Source organism: Sus scrofa, chromosome 13 (assembly GCF_054392235.1).
Source record: "Sus scrofa isolate SSC_HxYL_T2T_F1_AM1 chromosome 13, Sscrofa_HxYL_maternal_Yorkshire_Landrace_v2.0, whole genome shotgun sequence".
Classification (NCBI taxonomy): domain Eukaryota; kingdom Metazoa; phylum Chordata; class Mammalia; order Artiodactyla; family Suidae; genus Sus; species Sus scrofa.
The window spans coordinates 125988061-126003167 of NC_139395.1; the positions used below are offsets into that span (position 1 = coordinate 125988061).

General features: G+C 35.6%; 1 protein-coding gene across 18 annotated transcripts in view; it reads left to right on the forward strand.

Moving 5' to 3' along the window:
* ECT2 (epithelial cell transforming 2) overlaps positions 1-15107 on the forward strand; it is a 64160-nt gene that overhangs the window by 15449 nt on the left and 33604 nt on the right. For 17 of the 18 annotated variants that reach the window (XR_014824335.1, XM_021069804.2, XM_084990292.1 and 14 more), the window contains 2 exons: positions 3973-4109; positions 10672-10791. Coding sequence is in view for 16 of the 18 variants with exons in the window: in XM_021069804.2 (XP_020925463.2) it covers positions 3973-4109; positions 10672-10791 (257 nt within the window). In the remaining 2 variants the exon portion in view is untranslated. Of the gene's footprint in view, positions 1-3972; positions 4390-4842; positions 6032-10671; positions 10792-15107 lie in introns of those variants that run through there. The other variant, XR_014824336.1, reaches the window with a different exon arrangement.

Sequence of the window (15107 nt, forward strand, 5' to 3'; positions counted from 1 at the left end):
TAAAGTCAATTTAAGGTAGACACAGAAGACTGAGGTGAATTTGAAATTATACGAGGAGCAGGAGTACAGACAATGGTATACAAATTGAGTTTTTAGGGAATAGTAAGTCAGTTTGTTTAGAGTATAGAAGAGTAAGAAAATTAGAAACGTTAATTGAATCTTAATATTAGAGGACTTCGAAATCAGACTGGCATGTCTCATCTGTATATTGCCATTAGCAAGGAACTTTAGAAACTTGAGCAGCAGTGTAATTCACTGAGTAAGTAAAGGTTTGTAGTGGATTATTCTTAAGAATGATTAGAAATAAGGCACTTTAGAGATAGCCTGATGGTGAAGTAACCTCTAGTGGCTTGGCCTACAAGGTGATAAGGTCCGAAACCAGGATTGATGATTTTTGGAAAGAAAAGTAAGGACTGGGGAAATATTGATGGGATGGAGTGATAGGAAGGAAATAAGAGATGACGACAGGGTATTAAATGGAAAAAATGGTGCTTCAGCAAAAATAGAAAGTTTATATTTTGAAGGAAGATAGAACAGTTTTAGAGAAGCATCTAATATAGGCATTCGGGAAAGTTGGAACATGTGCTTGGGCAGGGGATTATGATTACATCTACTGGGAATTTACTGGTTCCACAATTGTAATGGACATAATGGGCATGAGATGGTGAGAGATGATCATAAAGGACTGAAGTTGGAATGTGAAGTTGAGGGGATGGGAGAAAATCAACCACTAAAGAAATCAGACATGACAATTATACTAATTTATTAGATATTCTCTATAATAGAATCCCCACTTTGGAGATCACTGCCTAGACCTAATCATTAAATTAGATCAGTGTGCATCAATTTTTTCCCCATAAAGTATGCTGTAGTGGCAGAGGCTCCTAGGTCTAGTGAGAGTAGCCTAAACTAGTGCATGGCAAGTGGGAATTGCTTTGAAGTCTGCTTTTTTGGTTTGTATGTTTTTTCCTTTTAACATTCAAAACTCCGCAATATGCATGATAGTTTTATTAATGCTTAAGATGATTTATCATTGAGTAATTAAATAAAATTGATATGCTGAGACTATATAGTCTTTTTCATGTCATTCTATTATATTTTATGTTTCTTTTCCTGTTGAGAAACTTGCTATTAGGACATTCTGTATATAATGTTGATGTATTCTAACCATATTGATAATAAGAAAATATATTTTAAGCTTTTATGAAATTTCATTAAATTTTATTTTCTTGAAATACATATCAAATATGCTAATGCATTCTTTGTCCACTTTGGGTTAGAATTTATGCTTTAATATATGTTAAGATACTTTGAACTAACAAAAAATTTACAGTTAATGTTGAGATTTTTTTTTTAATTACTCAAATGAATTTATCACATCTGTAGTTGTATAATGATCATAACAAACCAATTTCACAGCCCAAGCACATCCCCCCACCCCCCAAACTGTCTCCTCCGGAGACTGTAAGTTTTTCAATGTCTGTGAGTCAGCATCTGTTCTGCAAAGAAGTTCAGTCTGTCCTTTTTTCAGATTCCACATGTCGGTGAAAGCATTTGATGTTGGTGTCTCATTGTATGGCTGACTTCACTGACATGATAGTTTCTAGGTCCATCCATGTTGCTAAAAATGCTGGTATTTTGTTCTTTTTAATGGCTGAGTGATATTCTATTGTGTATATGTACCACATCTTCTGGATCCACTCCTCTGTTGATGGACATTTAGGTTGTTTCCATGTTTTGGCTATTGAAAATAGTGCTGCAATGAACATTGGAGTCCATGTGTCTTTGTGAGTCGTGGTTTTCTCTGGATAGATGCCCAGGAGTGGGATTGCTGGATCAAATGGTAGTTCCATGTTTAGTTTTCTGAGGAATCTCCATACTGCTTTCCACAGTGGTTGCATCAATTTACAATCCCACCAGCGGTGTACTAGTGTTCCTTTTTCTCCACACCTTCTCCAGCACTTCTTGTTTGTAGACTTTTGGATGATGGCCATTCTGGCTGGTGTAAGGTAGTACCTCAGAGTGGATTTGATTTGCATTTCTCTAATAATGAGTGATGTTGAACATCTTTTCATGTGTTTCTCGGCCATTTGTATGTCTTTGGAGAACTGTCTGTTTAGATCTTCTGCCCATTTTTGGATGGGGTTGTTTGTTTTTTTTGGTATGGAGCTGCAGAAGGTGTTTATAAATTTTGGAGATTAATCCCTTGTCAGTTGATTCACTTGCAAAGATTTTCTCCCATTCTGTGGGTTGCCTTTTCATGTTGTTTAGCGTTTCCATTGCTGTGCAGAAACTTTGAAGTTTGATTAGGTCCCATTTGTTTATCTTTGTTTTTATTGTCAGTACTCTTAAGAGGTGGATCTGTGAAGATGTTGCTGTCGTTTATGTCAGAGAGTGTTTGGCCTATGTTTTCCTCTAAGAGTTTTATAGTGTCTCGTCTTATATCTAGGTCTTTAATCCATTTGGAGTTTATTTTTGTGTATGGTGTTAGGGAGTGTTCTAATTTCATTCTTTTCCATGTGGCTGTCCAGTTTTCCCAGCACCACTTATTGAACAAGCTGTCCTTTCTCCATTGTATATTCTTGCCTCCTTTGTCATAGATGAGTTGGCTGTAGGTGCGTGGGTTTAATTCTGGGCTTTCTATCCTGTTCCACTGATCTGTATTTCTGTCTTTGTGCTAGTACCATACGGTTTTGATGACTGTTGCTTTGTAGTATAGTCTGAAGTCCGGGAGCCTGATTCCTCCAGTTCCATTTTTCTTTTTCAGGATGTCTTTGGCTATTCTGGGTCTTTTGTGCTTCTAAACAAATTTTAAAATATTTATGTTTTAGTATATGTTAAGATACTTTGAACTAACACAAAATTTACAGTTAGTGTTGAGTTTTTTTTAAGAGACTTTCTTTATATGTATGATAAGCGTTTTCCATTATCATAATTGTGTAATCATAACAACCATTTCCTCTCTTTTTTTTTCTTTTTTGGCTGCCCCATGGCATATGGAGTTCCTGGGCCAAGGATCAGATCTGAGCTGCAGCTGCAGCAAAACCTAATTCTTAACCCACTATATGGGGACAGGGAATAAACCTGCGTCCCAGCACTCAGAGATGCCACTGATCCTGTTGATCCACTGCAGGAATTCCTTGCTCCTTTTTTTAACTTAAATATTTTTGTGTGTTGCTCTAAAGATTCCTGCCCTCTAAGTTTTTTTAAGTAGAAATATTCTGCCATATTTGCTTTAGTATTCATTCATTTTCTCTCCCTGTTTTTCTACACACGTATATTTTATATCTGCATTGTTGGAGAGTGAGTTGCAGATATGATGTACCTTTACCTCTATATACTTAATTGTGTATTTCCCAGAATATAGGAGCATTTCTTATATAAATGCAGTACAGTTAGGAAATTAGCATTTCTTACTATGATCTACTCTGTAGACCTTCTGATTTTTTTTTTTTTTTGGTTTTATATTTTCATTTATTTATTTATTTTTGGCTGTGCCCACAAATTTTGGCTTGTGGAAGATCCCAGGCCAGGGATGAAACCCACACCATAGTGGTGACCTGAGCCGTAGCAGTGGCAGTGCTGGATCCTTAACCTGCTAAGCCACCAGGGAACTCCATAGACTTTCAGTTTTTATGTAAAGTGCTTTTTAGCAAAGGAAACAGTTCTTTTTTTCTGGTCTAGGATCCAGTCCAGGATCACAGGTTGTTATGTTATCTCTTTGGGTAGTCTCTTACATGGAACAGTTCTTTTTAAAATCTTTGTTTTTAATGATCTTGACATTTTTGAAGGTTACTTGACCATTATTTTTTTCTGGCCTTATTCTAGGAGGAAATTCTGTTTTACTGAAAATGTGTATGGTGATATATTTATAAGAGGAGATATGCTTCCCTTTTTATCTGTTAAATCTGTTTAGTGTTTGGTACTTATAGCTGGCTTTTATTTTAAGCCTTTCTTCCTTTTACCCTTTAGAAACACCAAAGTCTTGTACGAAATCTTCTAAAAATTCCACTCCAGTTCCTTCAAAGCAGTCAGCCCGGTGGCAAGTTGCAAAAGAGCTCTATCAGACTGAAAGTAATTATGTAAATATATTGGCCACAATTATTCAGGTAAGAGTTTGGAAAAATGATTTCTGTTTCTGTGTTCATAAGGAAAAGAATCTAAGATGTATTACCTTTTAAAAGAAAATTATATAAGTATAGAATTTGAACATAGATATTAAAAATGAAAATGTATGCTAAAAACTGCCATTAGGGAAATGCCATAACTGTAATAGAAGCTTTTATTTGTGCAGAAATAGCACCTCTTTTTTTAAAATAGTGATATTGAGGAGAAGGATTCTCAATAGACGATCTTAGAGGGGACTGAGTTTAGTTCAGAAGTTTGCAGGTTCCATGTCCAGTTACTGCATTTATATATATTTTTTGATATTTTGCTTTTTAGGGCTGCACCCTCAACATATGGAAGTTCCCAGGCTAGGGGTTGAATCGGAGCTATAGCTGCCAGCCTATGCCACAGCCACAACAATGCTAGATCTGAGCCATGTCTGCAACCTACACCACAGCTCATGGCAACTCCGGTTCCTTAACCCACTGAATGAGACCAGTGATTGAACCTGCATCCTCATGGATACTAGTTAAGATTTGTTCCGCTGAACCACAACGGGAACTCCTGCATTTATATTTAGATAGCTTCTTCTGATAGTATATATTCTAGAGTCATTGCTTTATTTAGTACTGTATGTGTATGAAAAAGCAGTTAGCAGTGAAGCATAAGATTATGGATGTCAGTGATTTTTTTTTGGCTTTTGTCTTTTGAGGCCCGTACCTGCGGCATATGGAGGTTCCTAAGCTAGGGGTCTAATCAGAGCTGTTGTTGCTGGCCTACGCCACAGCCACAGCAACACGGGAACCGAGCCAAGTCTGTGACCTACACCACAGCTCATGGCAACGCTGGATCCTTAACCCACTGAGCGAGGCCAGAGATGCAACATGCAACCTCTTGGTTCCTAGTGGAATTCATTTCTGCTGCGCCATGATGGGAACTCCAGTAATTTTTTTTTAGTAATCCTTTCATGTGTCTTGTTCTTCTTAAATGAGGCAGTAGTCAAGTAAATGTTAACTTGTTGCTTACTGTTATTAAGATGAACTATGAAGTTATTTCTGAAGAAAAACAATTCTAATGAATCCTTGTAGGATGAGATTGAAGAAGATATAAAGTAATAAAAATTCAATGTTCTGAAAGACTCAGTAATAGGACATGATTTTGGAATCTGTAGAAAGAAGGAATAAATTTGTTTGTGGTTCTAAAGGAGATAGTTTGTCAGGAAAATACAGTTGATACCACCAAGTTGTCTTTGAATAGAAAAATGATAGGGAGTTTGGGCTTAATTTTTAGCTGACCTCTTTTAATTCTTAATATAACTCATTAGGGTCCATTATAATGGTGTTTACTTGTTTGTATCATTGATAAAATGCGTGAATAAGAAATGAAAAGTCTTCTTTTTTGGTATCATAGAGAAGTTATTCTTCACTGTTAATTTGTTTAACAGTAGTCATGGTTTTATGAGGTCCTCTCTTGTATTAAACTTTACTTGTTTTAAGTCAGTTCTGTACTTCTTCCTCAAGAGAAGTTATCCCGGATGAGTTGTTGAAGTTTTTATAGTCAGCCAAAGTGTGGTTGAGTAGCAGAAAATCTCTTTGGCATAAACTATTCATGTACTTTCCTGGAAATTTATTACCTGGAAAAGTAAATCCTTTCAGGCCATGGTAAATGCACTGGTGTTTCATAATTTTAATTTGCATATCAATTAAATTCACTAAACCTTCTTTTTGAAAAGCACTTGTAAATTACACTGTAGACAGAGTTTCATACCACTGTGCTTAGTGTAAACTCACCTAAGTTTACGTAAAAGATTGTGGCCTAAATTCATGATTGTGTTCTCTTTAAGCTTTATTTTAGGCTTTGTTTTTTAAATTTGGATTTGAAATAAAACTTAATTTAGCCCCTAAATTAAATGATTATCTGAAAACTTCCTTGTTTATTCCATATAATACTTAGGTGCCTAAGTATTTTCTCATAAAGTATTATGCCAGGGGTTAATGTGGATTCTTCTTTTAAAGGAGTTTAGACTGAAAGAGGAGAGAAAATATAGCTAATTATAATACCGAGTGGAAGGTTATGAGCATCATGAGGGAGGTTTAGTTAAGGTACTTGGAGATTTGTACTGTGAGAATTTTATTCCTCTTTCAGCTTAAGGAAGGTATTGGGCTGGATTTTTCAGTAGGTTGAACATTGCAAAAAGTATCATAAAATAGAAATTGAAGCATGACTGGTTCATGCAGAGTATGGGTGGGAAGTATATTTGCAGTTGTTCTAACAATATAAACAATCGAAGATGCTATCATTCAAGGTAATACAGAGGGTTTAGGGTGGGTTAAGGGCACCTGGGTAGGGTCTGGGAGTATGGGTACAGAGAAATACCCATACTCCCAGGCCTAAATGGAAAAGGCATTTGTACAGAATGCTGTGTCATCTGTAAGTACAGAGGAATTTTTAATGGGAAGGGGACGATGATATCATCTGACTGGTATTTTAGAAAGTCACTTGGTTCACTTTGAAAGAGGTATTGAAAAGGGGGAAATTGTGGAGAAGAGATAAATTTGGAGGTTATTTCAGCAGTTTTTTAGAGATTTTGAGAACCTAAACTTAGGATAGTATCAGTAAAACTAAAAAGAGGATAGATTTGAGAAATATTAGAAAGATAGAATCGATGGTTTTTTTTGGCTAACTAAATTAAAATCAACACAGTAGAACTGTTTTAAGACTACTGTGAGGTTTTTTTGTTTGTTTGTTTTTGTTTTGCTTTTTAGGGCCACACCTGTGGCATATGGAAGTTCTCAGGCTAGGGGATGAATGGGAGCTACAGCTGCCAGCCTACGCCACTGCCACAGCAACACAGGATCCAAGCCACATCCGTGACCTACACCACAACTCATGGCATTGCCAGATCCTTAACCCACTGAGCAAGGCCAGGGATCTGAACCGGCAACCTCATGGTTACTAGTTGGATTTGTTTCCACTGTGCCGCAGTGGGAATTCCAAGCCTACTCTGAGGTTTTAATGAATATGTATTTTGGTTGTCTGAATATTTTTGTTTAAGATTTTAAATTAAATGTTGACTAGATAAAGGAATGCTTATAAACATACAGATTTCTTTCTTTCTAATTTTTTTGTGTTATCTATTTTGCTTTTTTCCCCAATCTCATTCCTTTACCCTCTCTTAGAGATAATCACCATCTAGAATTTTGTACTTATTTTCCTTAAAGATCTATCACATATGTGTCGGAAATCAAACTTAGAAATGTAACAATACTCATATATTTTTTTTAGTGCCTTGCTTTTTTCACTAGATAGGAATGTTTTTGAGACACATCTGTGTCATTGCATGTAGCAGTAATTCATTTTCCTGTGTAAATATAAAAGATTATTTAACTTTTAATAGACATTGGAATTAATTTGTTTTATTTTGTTGCTATTTGTTTCTTTTACTAGTGCTAGTAATACTGATGTGAATTTTTTTTTTTTTTTTTTTTGTCTTTTGTCTTTTTAGGGCATATGGAGGTTCCTAGGCTAGGGGTCAAATTAGCGCTGGTGCTGCTGGCCTACACTGCAGCCACTGTGTAACGTTGTAGTAATTCTTAAAAATAAAAATTTTTTTTTTTTTTTTTAATGTCTTTAGGGCTGTACCCATGACATATGGAAGTTCCCAGGCTAGGGGTCTAATCAGAGCTGCAGACGCCAGCCTACACCACAGTCGTAGCACTTCAGGATCTGAGCCATGTCTGTGACCTACACCACAGCTTAAGGTAACACCAGATCCTTAACCCACTGAGCGGGGCTGGGGATTGAACCTGCATCCTCATGGACACTAGTAGGGTTCATCACTACTGAGCCACAACGGAAACTCCAACAATTCATAATAGTAATGTAGTTTCTTACTATTTACAGTGTACTTTCTTTTTTTCTTTTTCTTTCCTTTTTTAAAATTTCCCATTCATCCGCTCTGGGCCTTTGTGCTATTACCATTCATTTTACTTCTGCATGTGTTAAGAACCCAATAATACATTATTATTTTTACTTTGAATAGTCAATTAACTTTTTAAAATTTAAGTAAAATTTTATTTTAAATTGTACAGTAAGATCGACTTTTTCTTTGATGTGCATTTCTAAAAATTTTAACACATGAAAATTTGTGGAAGTACCACTACAATTCGGATACAGAATATTTCCATCCTCCCAAAATTCCTGGTACTATTCCTTTTGTCATACTCTTTTCTCATTCCAGCTCCTGGTAAACACTGATCTCTTCTCCATCACTGTAATTTTGTCTTTTCTGAAAACACCATAAAAATGGAATCATGTAGTATATACTCTGTTAGGCTTAGCTTCTTTTAGCCTTTGAGTTTCATCTAACTTCTGTGTATCAATAGTTTGATCCTGGAGTTTCTATTGTGGCTTAGCAGAAACAAACTTGACTAGTATTGAGAATGCAGGTTTTATCCCTGGCCCCACCTCTGCTCAGTGGGTTAAGGATCTGGCATGAGCTGCAGTATAGGTCACAGACATAGCTCGGATCTGGGATTGCCGTGGCTGTGGTATAGGCTGGATTTGACCCATAGCCTGGGGATTTCCATATGCTATGGGTGTGTCCTCCAAAATAAAAAAATAAAATGTTTGATCCTTTTTATTGCTGAATAGTATGGTTGTACTACAATTTATCTGTTGACTTATTAAAGAACATTTAAGTGTTTCCAGTTTTGAATGGCTATAAATAGAGCCTTTATCAACATTTGTGTGCAAGTTTTATGTGAACATAAATTTTCATTTCTCTTGGGTAAACACCTAGGAATGAGAATAGCTGGATCATATGGTAAGTGTTGTTTGACTTTAAAAGAAACAGTCAAACATTTTTCAAGGGGAGATACATAATTTTGCAGTTCCGCCAGCAATGTGTTAGAGTTCCAGTTGCTCACATCTTTACCATTGCTTCGTGTTATTGGTATTTTTTTATTTAGCCATTCAAATAGGTGTGTAGTGATATCTCACCATGACTTTAATTTACATTTCCAAAATGACTAGTGTACCGAGCATCTATTCTTGTCTTTATTTGACATCCGTTTTTTTTTTTTTTAAATTGAAATAACTGTTTAAAGGTCTGGCCCACTTTTACTTAGCTTATTTCCTTCCTGAGTTTTGAAAATTTTTTAATGTATTTTGAATACAAGTACTTTGTCAATGTGTGATTCACAAATATTTTTTTCCTATGAAATGTTCCTGTGAGAATGTCTTATTCTAAATCTTTTTCTAAGAAGTTTTTAAGTTAGAGTGCCATTTGTTGGAGAACTACCCTTCCTCCACAGAATTACTTTTGTACTTTTGTCAAAAAATTACTTGGCCATATTTGCGTGGGTTTGTTTCTAGACTCTGTTCTGTTTTGTTGATCTTGAATGTTTCTCCCTTCACCAATCCTGCACTATCTTGAATACTGCAGTTTTACAGTAAGAAGTTCTTGCCCTTGCATATAATAACTTTTTAGAGGCGTTCCCATCGTGGCTCAGTGGTAATGAATCCGGCTAGAATCCATGAGGACAAAGTTTTGATACCTGGTCTTGTTCAGTGGGTTAAGGATCCAGTATTGCTGTGAGCTGTGGTGTAGGCCGGCAGTTGCAGCTCTAATTTGACCCCTAGCCTGTGAACTTCCATATGCTGTGGGTGCAGCCCTAAAAAAAAAACTAAAAAAAAAAAATATAAGTTTTTAAAATCACATTTTCTTTATCTACAAAAAAAATCTTGGCATTTTTGTTAGGCATTGAGGTAAATCCATAAATCACTTTGGGGGAAGAATTGACATTTTTACTCTGTTGACTCTTTCAGTCCATGACCATATATCTTCATTTATTTAGGTCTTCTTTGAGTTCTTTCATCAACATTCTGTAGTTCTCAGCATCATGTATGTGATTTATTATATTTATACTTAATTTTTATCATAAATGATACTACTTTTAAAATATTGGTTTCAATTTGTACATTATTGGTATATAGAAATATGATTTTTGCAGTGTGCATGCATGATTGTGTGCATGCATGTATGTGTGTACTGACCGTGTATCCTGGGACCTTGCTAAATTCACTTACTAGTTCTAGAGGTTCTTTTTCCTTTTATTTTTTAAGATTTGACAGAAGCAGCAACACGGATGCAAACAGGTCTTCTAATTTCCAATCCAGTCTCTCTAAACCAAGTATTTTTGCTGCCAGGAAATAACTGACTGCTTATTGCTTTCTTCCTTAGTAACTTGAATAAAAAAGTAGAAATTAATCTATTGTACTAATAATTTTAATGATTTGTAGAACTGTGATAAACTTTTATTAGATTCTAACATAGCATTTTATTGCAAGGTTATATATACACACATACACAAGATGTATAAGTAAGTAGGATAAAATAGATTAGAGAATGTTATGAGGAAAGGTCTCAAATTTAGAAAGAAGTAGTTTTTAAATTTTTTCTTTTCTAACATGTTATCGCTTCTTTAATCACTGTATGTTAGATTTAATTTTTTTTTCTTTTCCCCACAATGCACCTAAACTAGTCCTTTTTTAACCTTTTAGTTATTTCAAGTACCATTGGAAGAGGAAGGACAACGTGGTGGGCCTATCCTTGCGCCAGAAGAGATTAAGACTATTTTTGGTAGTATTCCAGATATCCTTGATGTACACACTAAGATAAAGGTAAATTTGTGTATGTTAGGTTGGTAGTAATCCTTTTTAGATTGTGTATATTGTGGTTTTTCAGGTACTTCTGATTAGCTAAATTAGTGTTGTACTTAAAATTTCTAAATCATTATAAAAAAAGTAAAATTTCTTACTCCCTCATTTATTCTTTTGAATCATTATCCCTTTGCTCCTTTGACCACCACCCGTTTCACCCACCCTCTGCCTCTGGCAATTACCAGTCTGTTCTCTGTATCTATGAATTTGGGATTTTTTTAGATTCCACATATATGAAATCATACAGTAACTCATAATCAGACATCATGTATAGGTCAGATCTTTCTCCGACTTATCTCAGTCGGCCTAATGCCCTCAAAGTCCATCCGTGTTTTCACAAATATTTATAGCTGAATAATATTTCATTGTATATACCACATTTTCTTTATCCATCTATCCATTCATGGACACTTAAGTTGTTTCCATGTCTTGGCTATTACTAATGCTATCTTTTTGATTATTATGCTGTGAATGTATTCTTTTAGTACGTAAATGAATCATGTAAATGTGGCTTAAGTTTGTAGTTTTTCACATCATCTCATTAATACGGTGTTCTGAGAAGCACTGATATCTATTTTTGTAGCAGTGCATGGTGGTTACAGGTAGGGACTGGAATAAAGTAGATTTGGGTTTGAGGTAAAGTAAGGGCTTCAGTTTTCATATTTGTAAAATGGGAATAGTAGCATCTGATTCATGGGTGGTCGTAAAATTTTTATTCTCAATTTTTACATTTATTTATAAGTCACTAAGGGAGTTCTCGTCATGGCGCAGTGGTTAACGAATCTGACTAGGAACCATAAGGTTGCAAGTTTGAACCCTAGTCTTGCTTAGTGGGTTAAGGATCTGGCATTGGTGTGAGCTGTGGTATAGGTCACACACACGGCTCGGATCCCACATTACTCTGGCTCTGGTGTAGGCCAGTGGATACAGCTCTGATTAGACCCCTAGCCTGGGAACCTCCATATGCTGCACAGGAAGCGGCCCTAGAAAAGGCAAAAAGACAAACAAACAAACAAAATATATATATATAAAGTCACTAAGCATAGTGCAGTAGAAATCTTAACAAGGAAGAAGAGAAGGAAGGAACTTAGCTTTTTTAGTCCCATCTGTTTACTATGCCTTCTACTTTTCTAATAGGATTTAGGAGCTATGCTCTGTGTCTTAGAACAATAGAGTTCTTTCTTATGACCAGGAGGTAAAGTTGGGAACATCCTATGGGAAATGTGTATGGACAAGGAGAAGGAATATCGCAGTGTCTGTCCTAAACTGGGTCAAGCATATTCCCACTAAACATTGTAAGAAATAGTTGAGTAATGCACTTGGGCTTGCCTGCCAACCTGAGTCCTCGCTTGTAATAGGGAGGAACTTGTAATGGGGAGGAATCTGAAGTTAGATAAGCCTGAGTGTAAATACTAGTTCATAATTGTGTGATTTGGGGCAACTTAATCTCTCTAAGCCTTAGTTTCTTTATTAATTAGTCCCTGAGCTAACACCTGGTTAAGGCAGAAATCTTTATTTAGGCACCAGGACTTAAAAGTTAACCAGAAACCAAGCAGACTGCTTTTCAGAGTGCCTGGAGATTATTTTGCTTTCTGATAACAATATTCTTATGTAAATATAATATAGCCATCCTATAGTTTTTTACACTTTAAAAATGTGTCAGTAGATTATATCGGCAGATCTGTATTTTTTTTTCTTTTTTTTTTTTTTTTTTTTTTTGTCTTTTTGCCTTTTCTAGGGCCGCTCCCACGGCATGTGGAGGTTCCCAGGCCAGGGGTCCAGTCGGAGCTGCAGCCGCTGGCCTACACCAGAGCCACAGCAACGCGGGATCCGAGCCGCGTCTGCGACCCACACCACAGTTCATGGCAATGCCAGATCCTTAACCCACTGAGCGAGGCCAGGGATCAAACCCGCAACCTCATGGTTCCTAGTTGGATTCGTTAACCACTGAGCCACAATGGGTACTCCTGGTTTTTTCTTTTGCATCATAATTTTCCAAATATCTCCCCTATTTTGTATTAAATATATAGGAAAATAATAGTTTGAGTACCTCTATCTGTTGGAGATTCTTTTATACAAATTTTAACTAATTTAATCCTTTATGGGATTGAAGTCCTTACTATCCTCATTTTTCAGAATAGAAAATTGAGGCACTCAGAGGTTAAGTAACTTGCCCAAGGGCTCAGAACTAACAAACTGTAGAGCCGGTATTTAAAACTAGTCAGTCATTGCCAGAATTCACTGTATTATTTTGTTCTAAGGTTAGTCTTATTTATAATCCTTTATGTCTTCCTTTTTCTTTTCGGTGCAATTTTTAAGTTAAATCTTTTCACTTGACTCTGGGCTGTTAAATTATTCTTGTTTTAGTTCACTTTTATGCTATTAGAAGTAACTTTTTCCCCTTTTGACTTTTCTGAATCTGCAGAGTATAGGATAGTGGTTCTTAAATTATTTGGTCTCAGGAACCCTTTTCATTCTTAAAAGTTATTGAGGAACTTAGGTTTGTGTGGGTTTTTTCTATTGGTATTAACTGTACTTGAAATTAAAGCAGAAATTTAAAGATATTTTTTAACATGCATCAGTTTTTTTTTTAACAGCTTTTTTGAGGTATATTTTATGTCTTTAAATTCACCTTTTTAAAATATATGATTCAGTGGTTTTAATAACTTTACCAAACAATGCAGCTGCCACCAGAAGTCCATTTTAGAACATTTTCACCTTCCCCAATGATATACTTCTTGCCCATTTGTAGTTAATCCCCACTCCTACCCTCAGGTCCATGCTAACACTAATCTACTTTCTGTCTTATGTATTTGTCTTTTCTGGGTATTTCATATAAATGTAAATGTACAATATGTGGTATCTTATATCTGGCTTATTTCAATTAGCATATTTTCAAATTTCATTTATGATGTAGCATGTTAGTAACTTGTTTTATATGGCCAGATAATAGTCCATTATATGACTATGACATATTTCTTTATACATTCTCCACTGATGGTAATTGAGGTTGTTTCTGATTTTTGGCTCTTATGGATAATGCTGCTCTGAACATTGTTTACAGATCTTTGTGTGGTCCTGCTTTCATTCTCTTCCATAGATATTTAGGAGTAGAATTCCTGGGTCATATTGGTAATCTTGCATTTAAAATTTTTGAGAAACTGGAGTTCCCGTGGCAGTTCAGTGGTTAGCGACCCGACTGCCACCCATGAGGATGCGGGTTCAATCCCTGACCTCGCTCCATGGGTTAAGGATCTGGTGTTGCCATGAGCTGTGGTGTAGGTGGCAGACGCGGCTCTGATCACACATTACTGTGGCTTTGGCATAGGCTGGCGGCTACAGCTCTGATTGGACCCCTAGCCTCAGAACCTCCATATGCCGTGTGTACAGCCCTAAAAAGACCAAAAAAAAAAAAAAAAAAAAAAAGATTTTTTTTTTTTTTTTTTTTTTTTTTTTGAGAAACTGCCAGGTTTTTACCTCATTTTATATTTTCATCAGTAATGATGAATGAGGGTTCAAATTTCTCCACATTCTTTTTTTTTTTTTTTTTTTTTTTCGGCTATGCCTGTGGTATGCAGAAGTTTCTGGGCCAGGGATTGAACCTGAGACACAGCAGTGACAATGCTGAATCCTTAACCTCTAGGCCACCAGGGAACTTCCTTCTCCACATTTTTGCCAATACTTAATACTTTTTTAAAAAAATAGTGTAGGATGTCAAGTGGTTTTGATTTGCATTTCCCTAATGATTAATGATGTTTATCTTCTTTTCATGTGGTTATTAGCCATTTGTATGTTCCTTTGTAAAATGTGTTCTTAAATCTGGGGCCCATTTTATTTGGTTGAATTGTTTGTTATTTTACCGAGTTGTGAGAGTTCTCTATAAATTCTGGATACAAGTTCTTTATCAGCTGTATGTTTTGCAGATATTTTCTCCCAGTCTGTTGTTGTCATTTAATTTTTTTAATGGTGTCTTTTGAGGTACCCAAATTTTTAATTTTGATGAAGTCCAATTAATCCATTTTTTAAAATGTAATGTGCTCTTGGTGTCATATCTAAGAAATTTTTGCCTAACACAAGGTTTTAAAGATTTTCTCTTATGTTTTCTTTGGAAAAGTTGTATTGGTTTAGCTCTTACAGCTAGGTCTATAAACAATATTGAGTTCATTTTTGGCTGAGGTGAGGATTTAAGTTCATCTTTTTGTATGTAGATACCCTGTTTTAAAAACATAGATTAATACACTTAAAATAATAATGACTTATTATATAATAGCAGGAAT